General features: G+C 40.0%; 1 protein-coding gene across 1 annotated transcript; it reads left to right on the forward strand.

The window, feature by feature from the left end:
- Window positions 1-450: 450 nt before the first annotated feature.
- On the forward strand, window positions 451-2,742 carry LOC148035161 (uncharacterized). Its single transcript, XM_087680130.1, has 3 exons — window positions 451-884; window positions 1,332-1,762; window positions 1,882-2,742. The coding sequence occupies exons 1-3, from the start codon at window positions 720-722 to the stop codon at window positions 2,321-2,323; spliced, it is 1,038 nt and encodes a 345-aa protein (XP_087536256.1). The 5' UTR covers window positions 451-719; the 3' UTR covers window positions 2,324-2,742.
- Window positions 2,743-23,167: the final 20,425 nt, after the last annotated feature.

A 23,167-nucleotide genomic window follows, 5' to 3' on the forward strand; every position in this document is an offset into this window, starting at 1 on the left:
TAAATGAATGCAGGCTGAGGCCTACTCTTCTAACCACCTCCTTAATGTAAACTACAAAGATAGGAACATAGCTCAATTTTTGAGCACTAAGGCACCAAGGGCTTTGCATCAAAACTTTAGATCCATCATCCTTTAGTTTATTTGGGAGGCTAGACTGAAGGGGGTTTGATTCTCATGGGGATGGCATTGCTTATAAGCATCTGTGGTTTTAGGAAGTGCTTTGGGTCAAAAGGAAATGTTAAGAGGGGCAAGCTAATTACCCTCACTTACGAAAACACGAGATTGGCAATGCCATACGTAGAGACCAGGAATATCAAAGTTTATTATTGGTAACAATGCTACACCAAGGAAGGGTTGAAGGGAACGCAACCCGGGGTTAAGGATGGGCAGTGGTGGGGTGCGTTTGTTTTCTCGAGAGGCCTAGAACGTTCCCCTTGCTCTCCCCCCCCCCCGTCCCGTCCCTCGCCTCCTCCTCACCCGCCCCCCTTCTCTCTCTCTCTCTCTCTCTCTGTGTCTGCGCTTAAACTATTTCTCTATCGGCATTGCTTCATTCTGTCTCTACGTGGAAGATAACCTTGGCGCTTACAGTCATCCTCTGACAAACCCTAATTTTCCCCTCCACGCGCAGCAAGCAGTTTCGCCATCCACTGACTCCCCCCGTCTCCTTTGCGTGCCTGTCTCGCCTGCCTGCCCTATCCCTTAGGCCCTGCCGCCCTGTCATGGGTGTCGACTACTACAACGTCCTCAAGGTTCCCCGCACCGCTTCAGAAGATGACCTCAAGAAGGCTTACCGCAAGCTCGCCATGAAATGGCACCCTGACAAAAATCCCAACAACAAGAAGGAAGCTGAGGCCAAATTCAAGCAGATCTCCGAGGCATACGAGGTGTGCATCCATTCTCCTCCTAGTTCATTTCTTCAATGTCTGATCTGCGGAAGTCGATTTGATCGTTTTCCTCATTGCGTATGCCTACCAAGCCCAATATTTGTGTTCTTGCGTTTCTGTGACGAATTTCTCATGTAGCCGCAGTAATTGTTTGTGTTTCTCTTGATTCTTTTTCTAATGCTCCCTTGTGGTATGATTGCCTGTGGCTTCTGATTACTTCGTGATTTGGCAGCCTGGTTCAGGCTTCTATTCTGTACATGGAGTGTACTTATCGTCGAATACTTTGAGTTTAATCAGGCATGCTCGAAATCGCCAATTGTTGATTATGATCTCCATAATAGTCGTTTGTTGACTATGGTCTTCCCAGTGTTACTTATTGAGTGGTTCATTCTTCTTGTAAGTGCGATAATTATATGTGATGCTAATTCAAGTATAGCTGGAATACAGGTTCTCAGTGATCCCCAAAAACGCGCAATCTATGACCAGTATGGTGAAGAGGGTTTGAAAGGACAGGTACCCCCTCCTGGTGCAGCAGGCGGTGGTTTTTCAAACGGTGATGGTCCCAATGTGTTCAGGTTCAATCCTCGAAATGCTGAAGACATATTTGCAGAATTTTTTGGTGCTGCAAGACCGTTTGGAGTAGGAGGTTTTGGTGGGATGGGTGGAAGAGGTGGTCGTAACCCCTTCAGTGACAGCGTGTTTGGAGGATTCAGTGGAGACACAGATAATGTGTTTCGCTCATTCAGTGAGTCAGCACCTTCCTCTGGCCCTAGAAAAGCAGCTCCAGTCGAAAACAAGCTGCCTTGTACCTTGGAGGAACTGTACAATGGATCTACACGAAAGATGAAGATCTCTAGGAATATTGCAGATGCCAGCGGGTAAGTCCCTGATTTACAAGAGTTCTTGTGGGGAAGTCTTGTTGCTTGCAGCATTTTGCATCTGCTGATGATCAAACTTACGACTTGTAATTAACTTGGTATTGTAACGTCATTCACAGGAAGACATTGCCTGTGGCGGAAATTTTGACTATTGATGTAAAACCTGGCTGGAAGAAAGGTACTAAGATAACCTTTCCTGAGAAGGGCAATGAACAGCCTAATGTTGTACCTGCAGATCTCGTCTTTGTGATTGATGAGAAACCTCATGATGTCTTCAAGCGAGATGGGAATGACTTGATTGTTACACAAAAGATACCCCTAGCCGATGCACTCACAGGTACAACAGTGAACTTAAACACTCTTGATGGTCGCACCCTTACCATACCTATCAATGAGGTAATCAGTCCAGGTTATGAGAAGGTTATTCCCAAAGAAGGGATGCCAATAGCCAAAGAGCCAGGACAAAAAGGCAACTTGAGGCTTAAGTTTGATGTCAAGTTCCCGAACCGGCTTTCTTCAGAGCAGAAGGCTGGCATCAAGAGGTACTTAGGAGCTGGTTGAGAAGTGGTTACAAATTTGGGGTCAGACTTCTTTATCTGAGAAGTCAGTGCTTTTGGGTTGCTCTGTCAACAAATGTGAGCCTGGGTCTGAGGGCTCCAGGGGCGGGAGCTGAGCTGGCCAAGAACAAGGATTGTAACATGAATCATTCTTGTATATTGCCCCAGTTCTACCTTCCTCTGTTACTGTCTTCTCAATCTGAACAAGCTGGATCTCTGTAAGAGTATCTTGTTGATATTCTAAGTGCGGTTGGAGCATGTATATGTCTTTTAGATTAGTGCTGAAAATTCCTAATAGCCATTAGTAGACAGTTTACACTGTTGGCACTAATAATTGGTTAATATGTGCATTTTTTTGAAAGTGCCAGTCATGTGAAAATACTTTGGAAATGTTGATTGCAACAGGAAGGGGTTTTAATAGTCTTGTGTGTGCTGCTTTACTGGCTAAAGTTCTCGACCCAATTTTCAGAGAGTAGAGAGTTACTGTTGTTGGGATTAGATATTTTGCCCAAGACTGTCAAGCGATAGGGTGGCTGATTTGTTTTAAGAGGCAGTGCCATCAGCTTCAGGAATTGTCTCATATAGTCAATACTGATTCAAGAATAGTATGTAACTTCTTTGTTCAACAGTTTTATTGTGGCTTTGTGCCTGAAAAGTCAAATTATAGTTTTTTGAATAGGTTGGTTTAATATTCCATGATAATCCAGGAGAAGGTTGCTGGGGTTTTACTTTTTCATTAATTTATGTACAATCACTAGATAATGTACATGTGTACTTTGCAGAAGTTTACCTTTTATGTGTGATGTACATGTTCCAAAGATCCTGAGCTTCAGGTTTTTGTGGAGAGAGTGAAGAGGTTGTGGGAAGGGGCAGAGTTCTCTTTAAAAGCTACTTGGCATGAATTCAGGCTGGTGTCTGACTGTGATAACAATGAGCATCCAAGCTCAAACGTGACGAGATGACTCATCCATTTTAAAAGCTGCTTGGCATGAAGTCAAGCTGGTGTCTGAGTGTGATGTGATAACGATGAGCATCTAAGCGAAAACGTGACGGGATTACTTTTCCATTCCTTAGCTCTTCATTGTGTTCTTTCTTCTGTTTCTTATGGGTGGGAGACAACAATCTATGCCAACATCTTTCTAGAAGTCCTTTCGGCCGAGTATATGAAGTTCTACTCTTGGAAGTATGGAGCCTTTAAGCACTAACCATCTAGCATACCGGTCCTAAGTAAGAAATTCTCCCTAAACAAGTCTTTGATGTGTCTGAAAAGAAGTTGGGTGTAAGTTCAAATCTGGATCTCTCTTTTTTATCATGAACCCAATTTTGATTTAGCAGCAGGATTTAAAAATCCAAGAACTGCTGGATCTTGCTTTAACTATATTTAATACTCTTGAAGATGTGGATACGTCGCAAGAAGGATACTGGCATTGCACTAATGCCACTTGCTGGAGCTTGCAGACCTTGAAATGACCCTCTGGGCAGTGGAGCATTCCTGAGGGTATTGGGAAGCTACTCAAGGCTGGAGATCAAATGGACCTGGATTACAGGCAGGCTATTTCATGCAACATCAGGTGAGACTAATAGATGCCACTGGAATTGAGCATTAGCTCAGATCGATTTGTTTGCAGCTAGCAAGAGGCCAGAAGGAATCATCAAAGCACTTGTGATGTTTTCCCTTCCTTTGTTCAAACACAATAGTGTTTGGATGCTTCACTTGCAGGCATGCTTCTGATCTGCTCTTTCCCCCCTTTCCTTTACTGTAATTAATGCAATTGCACTCAAGTCACTCACTTGACACGGCACAAGAAGGCAACATGATATATAAGAGCAAGGTATAGTCTTGTATTATTCAACAAAAGAAACGATATAACATAGTTGCATCCCAATACACCCTCCTACATAGTTGCATCCCAATACATCCTACTGACCTACATATGAGGGTTCACCATTGGGTATAGGAAATCACACCTATATAGGGAGTCACTACTCCCTATATAGGTGTGACTCCTTATATAGGTGTTTTTGTCGGCAATGCTATGGCTTACACTCACCCTTACATAATGGATTGTTGTCCTCAGTAATCCAAAGCAATCCAAGGGTAGTGCTTATTGACACTTTCCAGAATCTTAACACTACTATTAAGCTGGTCAATGTTTGCTGGTCTAGGACTTGATGCATCAGTGGGGTCTTAACTTAGCCTTTTCTATCAAGTTGGTTAGTGTTTGTTGCACTACGACTCACGGGTCTTAACACAAATTTTCTTGTCAACTTGGCTAGAGCTTGCCTAGTTAGATATCGTTTTTTAGTTTTGTTGTCATGCTATTCCACTGTTGACTCGCTTACATTTGAGGAATGGAGGCTTTGCAAGTCCTATGGTAAGCCAAGTGACGATTGAAGGTACATTGAGAGTATTGTTAGGATTTTCCTTGACCTAGATAGCGAAGGTCTTGTTGCATTTGCGGGCCTCTGCTTTCAAAATCCAAGTGGTTCATTTGAGAGGGTGTCCTTTCCACTTGGTGAGGTACTCGGGGGAACCTGCGTTCTTGGTGCCGAAGAATTGCTTCTACTTCAAAGGAGTCGTTAAAATGAAGCAATGAAATGTTTTGACCCCCTTGGGTATTGGGTGTTGCTAAGGAGTGCATGGAATGCATTGTACACACACGCTTTTTGGCAGGTCTAGCTTGTAGGTGATCTCATTCAACTATGGGTGATGTGGTAGGGTCCATAGTATCAATTATTGAACTTGGGGCTTATATTCCTTGGAAGGGACATATGCTTGGAGATGATGAGAACCATGTCTTGTTTGGTGAAGAGGATTGCCTTTATGTTTCTTGTTGGTCATGGTGATTTTACTCCTTTTCAAACTCTACTTGGTTGCTACATTTCTCTCCCTCCATTTCTTTAAGAAGTCTTTTGCATCCTAATCTTCGGCTTTGGCAACTCTTGAGGCTAAGGCTAAGGGTGTTATAACTTCTTTCCTTATGGCTAACTCAAAGGGTGTGTAATCAATTGTTGAATCAATCGAGTTGTTGTAGTGGAACTTGAGCATATCGAGATACATCGCCCAATCTTTTTGGTCCACCTTGGCATAACTTCTAAGATAGTCTTCAATGCCTTGGTTCACTCTTTCTATATGTCCATTTGTTTCGAGGTGGAAGGATGATGAGAATTTAAGCTGTTTTTCCAGAGTCTTAAAGAGTTCCTTCCACATGTCACTCATGAAGCGACCATCTCGATATGATACAATGGCTAATGATAGCCCATGTAACTTGAAGACGTGTGAGAAGAGGTGGGCTACACCTCCTTGGCATTCAATGGTGGCTTGGCGGGTATAAAGTGGGCTTGTTGGGAAAAATAGTTCACAACTACAAAGATGATGGTATAGCCATGGGATGTGGGAAGTTTCATAATAAAATCCATGCATGATGTCCCATGGCTGGTTAGGTACTGGCATTGGTAGAAGTAAACCCACTAGCTTGGAGTGTGGTGCTTTCACTAGTTGGCAAGTGGGAAAAGTCTTGACATAGTCTATGAAATCCTCCTTTAAGTTTGGCCAAAGGAATTATTGTTGGAGGGTCTTGAGTGTCTTGCTTTGGCCCTTATGTTTCCCTTAACTTCTTGTTGTGCACTTCAAGTATGATTTTCTTCAACTCCACACTATTGGAAATGTACCATCTTTTGCCTACAAGTAGAATTCCCTCCTCCAGGGTATACATGCCATGTGGTGTCCTTTTAGCTCACACTTTTGCTATGATTTTGTGCATTTCTTGGTTATGTTCTAAAGCCCCTTCCACTAACTTGAGGAAGTTGCTATTGACCACACTTACTGCTTTCAAATCAGATGGGCGAATTTCCTCACCACCACTGGGTATAAGGAATTACACGTTAAGTGGAAACCAAGCACGGCTCACTAATGATCACTTTTGTCTACTTTTACAAATGATGTTATAAGTTGCATGAATTGGACTTACCTTATATTATTACTGCTAAATTGAATATCCTTTCCAGGAACCTGCATATAGTAACACTTATGAGAGAGAGAATCGAAGCATCAATGTGAATCTTTAAAATCCAATGTCTTATTTATAGATGTTGAGATCCACCCAAAAACAAAGGAAAATGAGGAAAGGTAGTTGCACAAAATTTAATAGGGCATGGACTCTAGGGAGCAAGATATACAATGGGTAAAACTACAAGAACAAAGGTGGTTGTGCTTTTGTTGCTTTTGATCCTTCTTCTTGGTGAAGCAATCCCTATATATGTTGTAGGAAAGCTTAAGCATGAAGATATGTTCCCACTCTCTAGGATCGCCTTTCATAGTGAATCTCTCATCATGCTATTGTCTCAAGCCAATAGGTTAGAAACTTAATGCAAGGTTCGACCATGAGTAATGGTTCCTAGAACTTACTCACAATGAAGCTCATTGAATAACTATTGTAAACATTGAAAAATGACATGGTAAAAGTGAGTCAAGGAAGTCCTATACTCACGAGAGAGACTTATCTAAATAAAGACAATACACCAAGGATCTTCATAGAAATCTTATAGAGAAAATTGGAGTGCATCATTGACCAAATAACTTTGATAGTGGGGATTTTTCTTCTTTTATGGATGTGTTATTTTAATGTTGATATTACCTCTCATGGCTTGAAGTGCAAGGGGTATATCTATTGTAAGAAGATGAGAAGACATACATTTTAGCGAGAGATTATTGATAATAACTTGCCACATTGATAGAGGTATAAAAGGTGTGAGACGTAAATTTGGGCACTTTTTTGCAATACTACAATTATAGTCTCTCATCTCACCTCCTTGTTTATAGCTTCCATCTCTTCTCTCTCTCTTCTTTCCTATATTTCTATTCTATCTCCTCATAATTCATTCTCTCTCCTCTTTTCTATCTTTTCTACTCTCCTTTCTCCCACCTCTTAGCCCTCTTCTTGACGAGTGGTATCAGAGCATTGGTCTTTGATCCATTTGATTCAATCTTTCTCTAGATTTTCTTCCTAGACTAGTGCAATAGGACCCTAGCCCAATACAAAAATCAGGGGCTAGAGCGAATGAAAGAGAAAGTAGAGGAATGGGTAGTCAAGGATGAAGACAGAGTCAAAGACTTAGCTTATAAACTAGCCCATTCCGAGAGTGAGCGCCTCCTAGCAAAGAGCAAAGCCGTGGCTATCGAGACCAAAATGCTGGAGCAACAATGAGCCTTTTTTAGCACAATGTTGAATGCCACATATTCAAGAGAAGGAGAAACACAAAAGGAAGTAAAAAGAAAACTAGAATTGGCAAGGGAGGGCACTGTAATATGGACTCCATGCCAAGGCACCCAAGCATAGCACTAGCTTGGGAGTAGAGGAGCAACGAACCCATCTAATCTCAATTGGCTTAACCTTGGAAGAACTTTCCTTGCTAAGGTTTGGGGAGCCATAGCAACAAGTGTAACGACCTCCACAAGAGCTAACAAAGTAGATCCAAGAAGAAGGGCCTGATTTTGAACAAAACCAACAAGAGGAAGAACAAGTGCATGAACTGAGTCCCCCTTTTGTAGCCACAAGCACATTCAGAAGAGTGAGGGGAGGAAGCTATGCCACCTGAATGGACGATGGAGATGAGGCACCAACACAGAGAATAGGTGGAACTTATTCGCATGAAGCTCCAAGACGAGAATTGCAAGTTCCACAAGTGGCAAGAACTTATAGTGTGGGAGCAATGGAAAATCATGACCACCATTTTGAGTTCTCCTTCACCTTTCATTGTGCATTGGATATGGCACTATCTCTAGGTGGTGGAGGATGTTATAAAGCTCTTAGTAAGGCTAGGAAGGAGATGGTTAGAGGGAAGAATGAGACACTTTATGAGTTGGTAGTAAGAACATGTAGATTACCAGGAAGACAAGGTGGTGGAAGTACCCCGGAGAGTGGAGGGATATGAGGCTTAGCCTAGATGGCATAGAAAATTTGAGACTCTAACTTAGAGGCATGGATGGCTTTCTGTAGTACCCTACTGCATGAAAAGGATGATCCTACCTATATGTCCTACCCGAGGAGGATTGGAGTTGACTTTAATTGGAAGGTGCATGATGGTCGGTATGACTTCCCTCGATCTACAATGTAAATTCCTCAATCTTTGAAGAAAACCTAATCTTCACCAAAAGGGACCTTAGCCCATCCATAGCAGGTTTCCTCAAAGACTTCTCCTCATGCCCCGATCCCATATTCATCACCACCTATAACTATCTTTGTCACCTTAGCCCATCCATAGCAGGTTTCCTCAAAGACTTCTCCTCATGCCCCGATCCCATATTCATCACCACCTATAACTATCTTTGTCTGTTGCGAATATTATTAAAACAAAAACCTATTGTAGAGGAAGAGCGATTGCCACCCCTATTTTCTAATATCATTGCTAGAATAGATAGTGGTGCAATGATGTGCTTCATGATGAGAGCCACCCTCGTACCAACATTTTGTATGAATCTATTAGTTAGAGGACATGAGTGATAGTAGATTCAGTAGGTGTAACCACCCATGTTTGTCATTTACACCACTCAATGTAAGAGCTAACTTGAAGGGATATCTACAAAGTAAGGCCTTCCTAAGCAAAGCCCTCAAGCCACCACATAGCTTGGCCCTTGCTCATGAATGGGATACCTCTTAGTGTGCTCCCTTTATAATTTAAAGAAATAAAAAAAGAAAAGAAAAGATAAGGAAAAGCAAAAGCAAAAGAAGGAATAAGAAAAGACAAGAAAAATAAAAAGGATAAGAAGAGAAAGAAGTGGAAAGAAAAGGAACACAGCAATGAAATCAACCCATTTGTACTCTACAAGCATCACAAGAAGCATCACAAGCACTGCAACTAGGGACCAGTCTCCGTAAGTCACTCACAACACTATCATTTACATGCCGGGTCCTCAAGTGTGGGACAACACCTTAGGCTTGCCTTTTGGTAGTGAGAGAAGCATTGGGCACATTGCAATTCATTTTGTAAAAGAGTATCGGCGGTCTCTCTCCTATGCAAATTGTAAAGAATGAGAGGCGCGGGTTGAGGCCTATACTAATAGGAGGAAAAGAAAAAGAGTAGAGGTTGGATAAAAAAGGGGATGGCTGCCCAAGGAGGGGATAAGGGCATGTATAAAGTCAAGAAATGAATAAAGAAGCTCATTTTTGTGTGTGGCCAAACTTGGTCTCTTCTTGTTATTGTTTCCTTCTTGTGCATGAGAGAGGAAGAGAGGGAGTGTGAGAGAGTGCATGTGAGGGACCGTGGAGAAGCTCTTATTCTCCTCTCTTCATCATCATCTTTTTCTCTTTCCCCTTCTTGCGCACATGTCTATGGAGGTCGAGAGGCTCAAAGCTTAGGGATGGAGCTTGCTTGAGGGCGCATCTTGAATCATGGAGCCATCAGCTGATTCGTGGGAGGAGGTATTCGATCAGATTCGAATGTAAGCTCACTACATTGATGTGTGGCAGAGTGTGCGTGGCTATGTGAGAGGTAGCCATAGCTCTTGGCTTGAAACACTTGAAGCAATAAGCAGCATGTGGGTCTTGGTGGTTCACCCATGAGGGTGATGACAATAAACCAAATGCTCTGTAGGACATCCAAGTGCCAATGTGGCTCAATACATAAAGCTGAGTAACTTTCACTGGAGCAAACGTAGAATGCCAAATGGGCAAGCAAAGCTCAAAATATCATGTGAATGACATCTGAGCATCCAAGATCCATAGAGCATATATCCGGAAGTATTGAACCCAAGTAGTCTACAAGACTTTGACTGTAGCATCCAAGTAGGATCCAAGGACAGGAATGACATGCAATGTCAAAGCATCCAAGCTCCAATCTTAGCCTAGGAGGATGTCATAAATATATTTATAGATATACATGACAATCAAAGTGTTGATACATCCAATATGTGGTACCCGAGTAGCTGCAAAGCAAAATGAGCATAATCTTTATCTAACAATTTTTTGATATCTACTTTGAATAGCAGGGATGCGATAGTAAAAAATAAGTGAATGCGAGCTCAATCAAATCCCAAAAGCATTCTAAGACATGTGTTAAGCATCCCCAAGTGTCAAGTGAACATTTTGGTATCAATACCAAGCCCTGGAAGCATCAATTAACAAGAGGAATATAAATTTTCAAGATAAATGACATTCAATTCCATTATTAGAGCAATGAAATCTCAAAGAAAACTGAGCCAACTAGGTATTCAAATAAGCCCAAAAGCATAACCATATCATCCATGCACCAAAATAACATCCCCAAAGCATCAAACATGCATTCCGAATTTACTATTTGCTGTCCAAACTAGAATAGTTTTGTTCTATGTGAAATAGAGAATAAATATCTACACATAATCAACTCCATCAAATTTATAGATCTCTTCTCATTCATTCTTTCTAGCTATAGAATGCCTAAATTCGATACCATATGCAAAAGTTATGGCCAAAATACGACAATGCTATCAAGCTGCTACCATAGCCATCCACAACTTCTACAACATGCTTTGTATGCACTCAAAAATAGATAAAATGGCTTCTCCTCAGCTCAATAAGCACGCAATAAGGTTTAGCTAAGCCTTGGGAAGCTCCTCAACAAGCGTGGAGCAAGCTGAAACAAGCTAGAAGACATAAATACTCAATGGATACCTCAAGAGAAATAAACAATGGTTGCTATGAGACCTTGAGTTGAAGCTTTGAATTTGGGCTGAAGCAAAGAATGAAGAAGCTCCTCAAATGGTTGGGTCTAATACTAGTTGAAGGGAGTGAGCCCAGAGTGGAAGCACACAAGTAGAAGCAAGAGCTATGGTGGAGAGAGAGAGAGAGAGAGAGAGAGAGAGAGAGAGAGAGAGAGAGAGAGAGAGAGAGAGAGGGCGTTGGAACTCCAATAGTCACAATGTGTGACTAGCCTTGCGTTTATTTAAATGTCACTAAAATAATAAAAAATAACGTAATAGTGATGGGCACTCGCCACATGTAGTGTACAGGTGTACGGGTATTGTTAGTGTAGTATACATACATGGCTAGGCGCATAGGTGCCTTTACCCCCAACAAGTGTAGAATAGAGGGATCATACAGTTAGTCCAAATTATATATAACTTTACTTCTCCATTCAAAATTAAGAGAATGCACTATCAACCTAAATTCGGGCTCTTAGTATACACTAAGGTCACCTATTAGTTCAGCTAGTGTCAATCTTTGAGCATTTGCTTTGTGCTAGATCACCCAACAACCTATGCCGCACTTGGTTCAAAGAGAGGAAAAAATGAGGGGAAGTGCATCACATCAACCCCTTTGCCCATAAGTCATAGTCTCACTCTGATCCCCTAAAACGGTAGAGTCAAGGTATTATTTAACCTTGTAATTGGATCAATGAATAACTTCTAATTGTTTTTACTTGAATAAATCTTTTGGTTCACCGAGACCACCCTGCAGACCTATTAGGTATCTTGTCCTCCCACTTTCCTCTTTGGATCATCTTTAGTTGTCTACTTACTGTCCGCACTTATGTTTCAATACATAAAGGCAGATTCCTTAATTAACATTTTAGGACGCTAGATAGTAACAACTTAAAGGTTGAATTTCCACCAAGATTTCTACCCTTAACTAGTAACGAGGCTCTTAGGAAATCCATCTTGAATTGTAAAGTATTAGGCAATTTCTAGGTGCATAAGGAATTTACTAGCCAAAGCCCCCTGGCACCCTTACCACCTCCTACCTAATATCCTCCCTATGGAGAAACCTCTTGGCATCAGGACCTATCCGAGCTCTATGAAGAAGTAGTAAAACCAACCCTCTTGGTAAAGGGTTCTACAACTAGCCTCAGAGAGATCTAATACCTTCCTTCTAGCCTATTTATGTTAAGATTCAATCAAAATCCTAAATCTTTACAATACAAACATTTCGTTCATACTACACCAAGAAACCCTTTGAATGCACCATTGAAATCACAAACATAATTTATCCAAGTAAATAATCTCTTCAACGGTCCTTGGGTTTACTCTCTCCCTTTAAATCTACTTGGAGTTTCAAGTTGTGAATTTTCCATCATTTTCTCTCAAAGAAGTAGGGGTCCCCTTTCAATCTATTTCTTATATTCTTGGAAGGAAAGTGATCAATTTCTTTCACTTATTAGGGTTTCAATTTCAGCTCAAACCTCTATTTAGGTTGACCCATCTAGAATAGATAATCCATCTAACATGGGTATTTAGATAAAAAACACTTTCATGTTTGCATTATAATAATAAATTTCCAAGATCTTGAAGATCTTCTTAACACATAGTTGTTTAGGGCATCAACACCTTGGATTCCCAAATGTTGGGATGGTTATCTTATTCCCTAAAGAGTTGCTATCCAATTTCGTAGAGTTTTGGTGGGAAGGTCAATGGATTCTCCCATTGGTTTTGTCTTGGCAATGATCATACAATCATACCATCATTGAATCTAACCTATCTAAATTGGACCCTATGACAAAATTTTAGGCTAGATGAACATACTATCTAAGTGCTTTAAGTATTCTTACAAAGGAATCCAATTTGTTACATTAAATATGAAGCACTAGTTGAAATTTAAAGGCAAGATCTAAGTATTTATCTTCACATTTTAAAAATGACAAATTTTATTTAAGCTTTAAATGTCATGCTAGTTACTCTAAATATCTAAGTTTATTTTAACTTAGCCTAATATGAATTAGGTTTCAATGAAAGCAATGTGACTTAATTTTTCCAAAGGGTCTATTTATTCTTATCTTTTACATCTAAAGAGCTTATCTTTTCTTAATCTACTGATAGTCATTTTCCCAAATTTAGGTTTCTCTTGAATAAAATAGGCCTAGATTTGGAATTTGCTATCATTTTGTTACTTAAGGAAATCTTGCATACTTTGACCTATGCTTAGACTATCTATTCAATTTTATTATTGACCTAACCTAAGTCCTTTATTCTTTCAAGACTTTAATTAAACATGAAGGGACTTGTGATTGAGTGTTTGGTGTTGGGGGCATTGTCCACACTCACAGCTCCGTTCTTGTAGCTCCAAAACTTATAGTTCTTGAGCTTCTTCTTTGTAGAGCCATCATGACTAGTAGGTCCTTTATGCAATGCTCCTAGCCTTCATCGTACTTGATGATTCACCACTTGAATTTAAAGCAACTAGTATGGAGATGATAACATTTTTGCAAGGTGGAGGATAGAGCCTTTGCAAGATAGAGAGAAGATAGATCTTTGAAAAGAGATGGAGAGATCACTTACAATGACAATATGTGCTGATAATGGGAAAAAGAAGCATTTGTGTGTTGGAGATACCTTCCTCTCCTTTAACTCCTTCTTTGCCTTCTTTCTTCAGCTTTTCCTCAATCTCACTCTTCTCTCTCTCTCTCTCTCTCTCTATGTAGAAACATAACCAAGAGAAGCAAAAAGGACTAACACCATTGGGTAATTTACTAAGGCCTTTATAGCCTTTAGGGTTTGGGGGGGGGGGGGGATACCCCTCCTCTCTTCCTTGCTATTATTGAGTGCTCAATTCTCTCTCTCTCTCTAGGCATCAAATCATCGAGGCTTATCATGCCTCATACACTTGTTTAATAGCATGCTAGAAGTGGTCGTGGCTAGTGGTGCTAGAGGGGAGAGAATCAAGTTGTGGTAGTGGTGATTCAATCTGTCTTACATAACGGCAAGTAAGAGTGGTGACGACCGCAGTGAGAATGTAAGTTTAAAAAAAAGAAAAATTTAAAAGTTTCATTAATTTTTTTAAATCCCTCCCTTAAGCCTCATTTCCCCACAATGGGGGGAGTAATGTGGGGATTATTACAAAGAAAATGGACTAACCATAGGGCCTCCTTGCAAGCCTTAGCGGGTATAATGTACTCAGCCTTAGTAGTAGACAAGGCCCTACATTTTTGCACCCTAGACATCCAAGAAACTATAGCTCTAAAAAAGATGAAGACATAGCCATAGATGGGCTTCCTATATCCATGTGTCCTATATAATCAAAGTCAGTCTAGACCATAACTCTAATATCTTGGCCATCGTAACAAATGTACATATATGCAATGACCTTAAGATATCACATGATACCCTTCCGAGTGTGTGAATATTGTTGGTCATGTGTTGCCATATAATAAGCCACAACTCCCACTACAAATGCTATGTCATGTCTAGTGGCTATCATGGCATATACATAGCTGCCCACTATGGATGTATATGAGATCTTGGCCATTTGGACCCTCTCATCATTTGATTGGGATAATTTTCTTAACTAAACTGTTTGAGAAGGTAATGGGTAGCCAATAGGCTTTCCACCTTGCATATGGAATCACTCAAGGACTATATGAATGTGCTCCTTTTGTGACAAGTAGAGGGGCCCCTTAGAGAAATTGCGTGTAATACACATACCAAGTACATAAGGGGCATATCGCATATCCTTTATCTCAAATCTCTTCTTGAGTTGAGTCTTCAAAGAATCTAGCTCATCATGAGCACCCTTAGTAATCAGTATGTCATCAACATATAGCACCAAAATTATAAGACTACAATCATGAGCCTTCTTTGTGTAAAGACATGGATCTATATTAGTACATGAATAACCCAATGAATGTCTAAAGGCATCAAACTTATGATGCCATTCCCTAGGTGCCTACTGAAGTCCATAGAGACTCTTCCTTACCTTGCACAGAGGGTTATCTCTACCCTTTTCCTTAAAGCCCTTAGGCTATTGCATATAGATATTCTCATGCAGGTCCCCATGTAAGTTCTCTTAACATCCATCTTGTACAAATCCAAATCCATCTGCACAACCAAGGCCAATACCAAGTGAAAGGAATTCATCTTGAACATAGGAGAGAATATATTATCAAAATCAACTCCCTTTTCATATTTAAAATCCTTAGCAAGCCAATGTGCCTTGTATGCTAGCTTAGGGTGACTAGGTGTGCTCTTGAACTTATATACCCACTTATATGGTAGTGCAGGTTTACCATTTGACATTCCATGGATGACTTTTCTACAGTGAGTCAAAATCAAATTGCATGGTCCTCTCCTAGGAGTGACTATCACTTATGTGCATAGTTGCCTTATAAGTAAGGGGCTCACCAAAGTCTATCACCATAACAATTTATAGAGGGCTTAAAAGCATCATGGGGATGTGAGGATCTAGTAGAGTATCTCAAAACTAGTTGTGGGACCTCGATTACCTATCCAATCTGTCAAGCATCATGATTCTACATAACCAAAAATTCCTAGACCACTACACCATCAGCAGCTCTGCTACTATAGGTTGTCTAACTTGAGCTAGTTGTATTGTAACAAGAGGCTCTTCCTAAAAGATCACCTTGTATATCTCAACACCTACTCTAGTCTCACATGCATCTTTTCTTTATCGAATACACAACATGGCTATGTGTAACCTTCCAAGCCTGTGGATCCCAAAGGTGATAGCCCACCTCATTTGCATCACCATATCCAAGAAAGATGCATTGATGGCGGACTTTGGATTCACCTTGTTGCATTTGTCTTTGGAAATATGGCAAAAAAACTCATATCCAAAGACTCGTAAGTGTGCATATGAGGGAGGTTTACCAGACCATACTTTCTTTGTAACTCTACTACCAAGAGTAGTGCATGGGTATTCATTAATCAAAAGAACTACAATAGTAACTATCTTAGTCTAAAAGTTTTGACTTCTACTTTATGGAACATGCTCAAAACTTATGGAATAATCATCAATGAGTGTAATAAAATACTTTACACCACCTAATGACCGATAGGGCATGGGACCACAAGCATCTGAATACAAAAGGGCTAAGGGCTCACCCACATGCATAAAACTAGACTTTTTATATGAGTTATGAGTCTATATGTCATATATACAATGATTGCGCGAGTCAAAATATGAGTAGTCATCAAGAGGTAGTAGATACTGCAAACGAGTTAGGATTTTCATTCCTTTAAGGGATACATGTCCAAGGCAGTGATGACAAAGAGATACATGTGGAAGATTGGTCACAGCTAAAACATGATCAACAAATCCATATACAAGCAAGGGATATAGGTTACCAACCTTGGCACCTCTAGCAAAAATAAGGTTGCCACATGTTATCTTCCATGTAGAATCACCAAAAGATACATGATACATATCATCATCCAAGTGTCCAACTAAGATAATGCTTTTAGTCAAAGTTGAGACATGACAAACATTATGGGGCACAAATGGAGCACCAATATCAAACTACTATCTCGCATCACCCCAAATCAAGAAGCCAACACGGAGAATAAGAGGGCTGAATATCATCCCATTAAGTAGTTTCAAGTGAATAAGTAGCAAGTATGTAATCATCTAAGCTATATTCCAAGGAATTTATTTCTTCTATCTTAACATTATACTCAGGAACAATGAGATCATCAAAAGACTTGGCATTTTCTTGTATTTTTCCCTTGCCCTTTTTGTGCTTATCATTGTGCATCTTATGGCATTATGACCTTATGTGACGTTGCTACTTGTAATAATGACAAGTGAGAGAGGACTTAGGATCATGGGACTTATTGCATGATTGTCCATGAGACTTAAAATTGCCCCTATTGGACTATAAGTCTCTACCATGGTTATTATTCCCTTTTTTGTCATGTTTACCTCTTACTATAATTGCATGAGAAGTACATGCTACATCAATATTCTTCATATTCACTTCTTCTATAAGCAAAGAATTCTCTACATTAGAGCATTTAATCCTATCTTCATAACAATAAGCACTCATAGTAGTATGAAATGTATCCAAAGACTCAGGTAGTGTGACAAGAAAGAACAAAGACTTTTAGTTATCCTCAAACTGAATGATGTGCGAGATAAGCTAGCTCAAAATGGAGTGGAACTCATTCAAATAAGTGAAAATAAGAGTGCTCTCCTTCATATGAAGGTCCATAAGCTTCTTCAACTTATACAAATGATGAGAGGTAGGACTCTACTTGCCATAAAGGTAACATATCTTTTTCCATAAATCATAAGCACCACCTTTAATCACAATAACATTGCTTAGGATAAAGATAATATAATGGTGGACTTGTAAAACTCATCAAGCTCCTTGCAATCATCTCTATCCCAATTTTCTAGCTTTATCCCCTTGGTTTTCAATTGCCTAACCTATTTCTTTTGCACAATACTGGCCAAATCTGAGTCTTCCAATAGTCAAAGTCATTGCCATCCAACTTTTCTATGTTATAGAGATAGCACTGCCATTGGATGCATTTGGAAGTCCTCTTATCATGTTTGTGAACCAAAGAGAATATGGGCTATTGTAATAGAAGTAAATCATCCTCAAGAGACTGAGCCAAAATGCATACAACAAAAGAAAGACTAATATGATATAATATTGTCCACAAGTAGGAAGTGCTAGAGTGCGCAATACGTGTTTGCTCTCAAAGAAGCTACTCAAAACTAAAATCTCAGCATGGCTGGTCACAAAACTATAGTAAATGAGTATATGATTGTGGAGAAAAGGCCAAAATATAAAACTCTTACTACCAAGAATATTTGAGTAGCAATCAGACATGTAATGCAATTAGTAGTGCAAGATTGACATAAACCACCAAGATACCAAATACTACCAAACACCCAAATATGTTAGAGAAATAAATGTAATCCCAAACAAAAGATTAACATGTACATAAACCAATTGTGCATATGAGATCTCTAGAAGTAATGGAGATCCACCAATCTGCACAACTAACTCATTGCATATGAATAGTGAGGCTCAAGTACATAACCTACCATGCATCCAAATCTGACAAATGCATCTAACAAGAGGAAGTACCAAGTGTACAAACCAAAGCTAAATCAACCCACAATCATGAATGTCTGCATGAACGATGTAGACCAACTAGGTAAGCACATATACCTAGACAAGTAGGAGTCTCCCACTAATTCAAGAGTCCAAGCTCTACAAAGAACAAATCAAAGTGATCCCCCAAAAGCAAATTGGAATATCCAAGAGCAAGGCAAAGGTCAATACATATGCCTCATAGCATCCAAGTGTCCAATGTCATGAACCAATATATTCAAGGGCATGTACCCAGAATAAGCCTTCAAGACCATAAGTGAAAAATCACTAAAGCAAAGAGCCACTGCAAATATGTATCCAAGAGAGCTCAAATCCAATGTTTAGAGCTCAACAAAATCATATACAAGCATAAGAATCAATGCCAAGAATCTATACATCCATGTAGCATCCCCAAAGCAACTATAGACATTAAATACATAAGCTTTCATACTGAATGCTTGCTACCCATAGGGTATGACAACAAGGAACCCTTCTAATGCTTAGCTAAATAAAATCTAATTGGTCCAAAAGCCTTTCCCAAGAATCATTACATTATTCAAGCATAACAAACAGGCCCCATAAGCATCAATAGATTTATAAACAAGCAAATACTTGATGTCCAAGCAATAAACATCAAGTTTGTCTTGAACTGTAGGTCAATCATTGACCTCAAATACCTCAAATACTCCAAATAATGATCATGATCAAAGCCACAAGTTCTAGGGAGGATGCCAATAAAAATACTCAATGCTGGAGCAAGTGTGAAGTTGGAGGAAGCTAGAAACGACTAAGAAAATTGAGGGTGTATAGCCAAGATAGATGGTGAGAATCACATTGGCTATCTTGGAAGGTCTTGTTGCTAGATTGACCTCAATGCTTGCTTGTTGGAGCTCAAACCAATGTCGTGTTGGGGGTAAAGGCGCATGTGCCTAGCGGATTGACAATTGTTGTTGCACACATGTACACTATAGGTAGCGTGTGCCCATCACTGTCAATTCATCCTTTATTCTTTCAATGAAATTTGGATAAAGGGAAGATTGGTCACATATTGTGATTTTTAGAGTTTCCACATCTTCTCTCTCTCTCTCTCTCTCTCTCTCTCTCTCTCTCTCTCTCTCTCTCTCTCTCTCTCTGTGGCTCTTGCTCCTTCCACCATAGCTCTTGCTTTTGCTCATGTTCTTCCACTACATCAAGTATTTTTCTACTCACTTCTCTATCATGCGAGAAGGGTTGTCTTGCGTGCTTACCAAACTGGCATGCTTCATACACTTTATACAATTCTGCAACTCTAAAAGAAGGTAACCTTGTAACTAATCTTCTGGACTGCATTAATTTTAGCCTTTGCACATTTGCATGTCCAATACGTTTATGCCATATTTCAATATCTGCAACTACTCCTTTTCCTTTAGCATACATAGCAGCATCCATTGTAGGAATTCCAGCATCTAAAGTGAACATTCGACCAACTCTACTTCCTTTTGCGACCAACCTGCACTTATCATTAAAGTCTTCTACAAAACAACCTTTTTCATTGAATCGGACCTGCAACCCTTGCTCTACCATTTGGCCAACAGACACTAGATTCTTTGCAATTGATGGCACATGTAATACATCTGTCAGGCTCTTTGTCTAGCCATCATACAAGGACAAGGGAACCTTTCCAATGTGTGAAATTGGGTGGCATGAATCATCAACTATCTGCACATAACCTAGATTTTGTAAGTCCTGCATCTCTCCAAACCATTCAACATGACTGGTCATATGATTAGATGCACCTGAATTGACATACCATACATCATTATGTGTCCCCTTTCTTGTAACTACATTCATCATATGCTGCATAACAAACAGATGCCCATTTTTGTCTTCATTTTGTCATGAAGACGATGCATAGTTTCCTTGCTGCAATTTACCACTGTGAATATCATTCTTCTTTGCGTAGCAATGGGCTGCAATATGGTCTATTTTGCCACAATAATGGCAATCAATAGTAGAATTTCTAGAACCTCTATTCTGCCATCCACCTCTTCCTCTAGAGCTCTCCCTGCCTCTAAAGTTTCCTCAGTCTCTTGAAACCTGCATTTCACCAAATTGCTGATTGAACTTGTTTTGCTGGTTATCGCCAACACGTCCCATACCACGGCCTCTCCAAGAGGATCTACCACGTCCCCTTCCTGAACTTGAGTAAAATGCTTGAATCTGTTCACCATTTTTTTCAGATGAGTCACCCTGCATATTGATCTCTTCGGTAATCATGAGAGAGATCAAATCATCAAAATCTAGAAATGGCTCCTGTACATATACTGAAGTAACAAATGATTTCCATGCCTTCTCATTGTTAAGGCCACTCAAAGTGGATGAAACCAAATCATTATCATCAGGCATTGCATCAATCGCTACTAAAGCATCTGCAATGCTCCTCACCTTCAACACATGCTCATTGACATACCTTTTTCCTTTCTTCAAGGTATTCAACTCTTGCTTGAGTTGAATCTTTCGTGCCTTTGTATTTACTAAAAACACGTTCTTAAAAATTGTCCAAGCAGCATGTGAAGTTTCTACATTCCTGATATGTCACAACATTATATTATCAATGACTGCAGATAACCACTACATCACCTTTTTGTCTTTCGCATTCCATTCTTTCCATGCTTTTAATTCATTTGCAATTGGAGGGATACCCAGCTTTGGCTCCTTTTCTTCACCTGAAACAAACTCATAAAGGCCCTTTCCAATGAGGAAGTTCGTCACACAGAACTTCCATGAAGGGTAGTTATTCTTGTTGAGCTTCTCAATAGTGGGATTTCTAGTGTTCTCTGGCATTATCACAAACAAGGATACAACACAACAAGCTAGTCTTCTGCAATCTTTCACAACACGTGCACAACACTACGCCAAGCAACCTTTTTCACTGTGACTGCTCATTAGTACATGTAATTTGCAACTTGTTTGCAGATAAATCTTACATTTGCTTCTTGCAAACACCTCAAAAAGTATAGATTCACAATTTGTAACCTATGCACCCACTTTCAATTAATATAGTTGAAATCACAGTGTAGTCTGAAATTGTTGTCCGCAACCTTGCGGCTCTAAAATGGGGCCTGAAATGGCCTCAAATGCCCAAAATAACTATGGAAAAGCCTTGAAGGGTATATTTGCATAATATATAGTGATATGCTCGCACACCAAATCTCACAGTAATTTGAGATTTTTGCTCGACCCTGCTTCCGGTGCCTCCACAGGCACTATCCAAGAAAGAGAGTGGAAGAATGGGAGAGCTTCTTACCCGTTGCTTGCTTGCTCGAACCTTGCTTCTTCTCTTCACTTCAGCCTTCAAAATCAGCCTTTCTCAGTGGCACGACTTTGATACCATGTCAAGAATCACGTGGGGGGGAACTTGTTTGAGGTGCTGTGCCAAACATACACTGTATACACAAGAGGAAGCTCACTCAAGAACACAAGAAGAGAGATGGAGGCCAAAACGTTTTATTGCTGATTTTTTCTTCTTCTTCCACACACTATACAATGTACACAAAGTATAGATAAGATACAACATAAAGGAAAGTGGCCTTCTAAGTCAAATAGTGCATAACCGACTACACTAATCGACTGGCGCTATATCTTTGCCAGCTGTAGGTAGGTGTAACAAACTAAATATAATAAGTGATAAGTCAGTGGCCATGTGAGTGCCATAATGACCACCAATGTGCTAAGTATAGATGTGAGGACCCATCTAGCCAGACAGTCCATTATCAATGTCAGCACGTGTTGAGCTTGCCATCTCAACATGACACATAGTAATGTGATCCCCCGAGAGATGCATTCTGTGAGGGTCCCCATACATCAGAATGTACAAGCTGTAATGGTCTAATAGTAGTGCTTACATGCCTCATAAATGGAAGCCTTGATTATTTCCCAAATATTGCTTCCCAAATTGACAAGATTGACATACATGTCCCAATTCCACATGCTTGAACTTAGGGAGTCCAAGTACAACTTGCTTATGCTGCATATTCTTGAGCTTTTGAACATTTACATGACCGATCCTTTTATGCCATATCTCAATGTCCCTTATTGCAGCATTGTCATGTGAATACATAGCAGCATTCAATGCTGGAATTTTTGTATCCAATGTAAACATCTTGCCATTTATTTTTCCTTTAGCAATGAGTTTGCATCCTTGACCATACTCTTCAATGTAGCTTCCATCTCTATTGAATCTAACTTGTAGATTCTATTCAGCCATTTGTCCCATATAAAGCAAGTTTTGGTAATGGAGGGTACATGTAACACATCATAGAGACTCTTTTTCCTGTCACCATGCATCATCAAGGGAATAGTACATGTATGCATAATGTCATGTTGCGTATCATCCCCTGTGCAAACATATCCATGATAACCTTCTACCAATGTGTCAAACCACTCTCCATGAGAAGTCGTGGTTAGATGCCCCTGAGTCTATATATCATACATCATCTGCTTTGCCTTGTGTAGGCAACCCTTTCGTCACATGTTGCATAGCAAACAATCAGTCATCCTACCACATACCACTAGAAGAAGCATAATTACCATGTTTCTTTCTCTTGCTCTCTGATCAATATGCTTTTTGTAGCAATCCTTAGCTACATGCCCGTATTTTCCACAATAATGGTAATCCTTATTTGTATTTGATTGATGTCCATGACTCATTTGAGGCTATTGTCAACTGCCTCTTCCTCTACCCCTTCTTCCACGAGCATTTAAGGCACCTTTATTTGCTTGAGGTTGCCTATTTTTCCATCTAGTAGCTTGATGTCCACGGGTTGCATATGCATTTCTAGCACCTCTTCCTCTAAAATTTGATCTTCCTCTTCCACCTCTGTCCCTTTGATTGGAATAGAAGACACTGTGCGTGCTGTTTTTAGACCCACTGGAACTTGTATTGAGTCCAAGTTTCACTTCTTCATGCAATAGAAGTGCCACAAGTTCATCAAAGTCAGGATGCTCCTAACGCACTGAAATGGAAGTATCAAACTGTTTATACTCCTGTCCAAGTCCATGG

The sequence above is a fragment of the Lygodium microphyllum genome, chromosome 6 (assembly GCF_053477565.2).
Source record: "Lygodium microphyllum isolate KBCC chromosome 6, Lygodium_microphyllum_v1.1.10, whole genome shotgun sequence".
In the NCBI taxonomy this organism is placed as follows: domain Eukaryota; kingdom Viridiplantae; phylum Streptophyta; class Polypodiopsida; order Schizaeales; family Lygodiaceae; genus Lygodium; species Lygodium microphyllum.

Excerpts from the sequence above, each read along its gene's own strand:
- LOC148035161 (XM_087680130.1), top strand. The coding sequence starts at position 720 with ATGGGTGTCGACTACTACAACGTCCTCAAGGTTCCCCGCACCGCTTCA. Across the intron at positions 885-1,331 it reads AGATCTCCGAGGCATACGAG|GTTCTCAGTGATCCCCAAAA; the intron begins GTGTGCATCCAT and ends GCTGGAATACAG. Across the intron at positions 1,763-1,881 it reads AATATTGCAGATGCCAGCGG|GAAGACATTGCCTGTGGCGG; the intron begins GTAAGTCCCTGA and ends CGTCATTCACAG.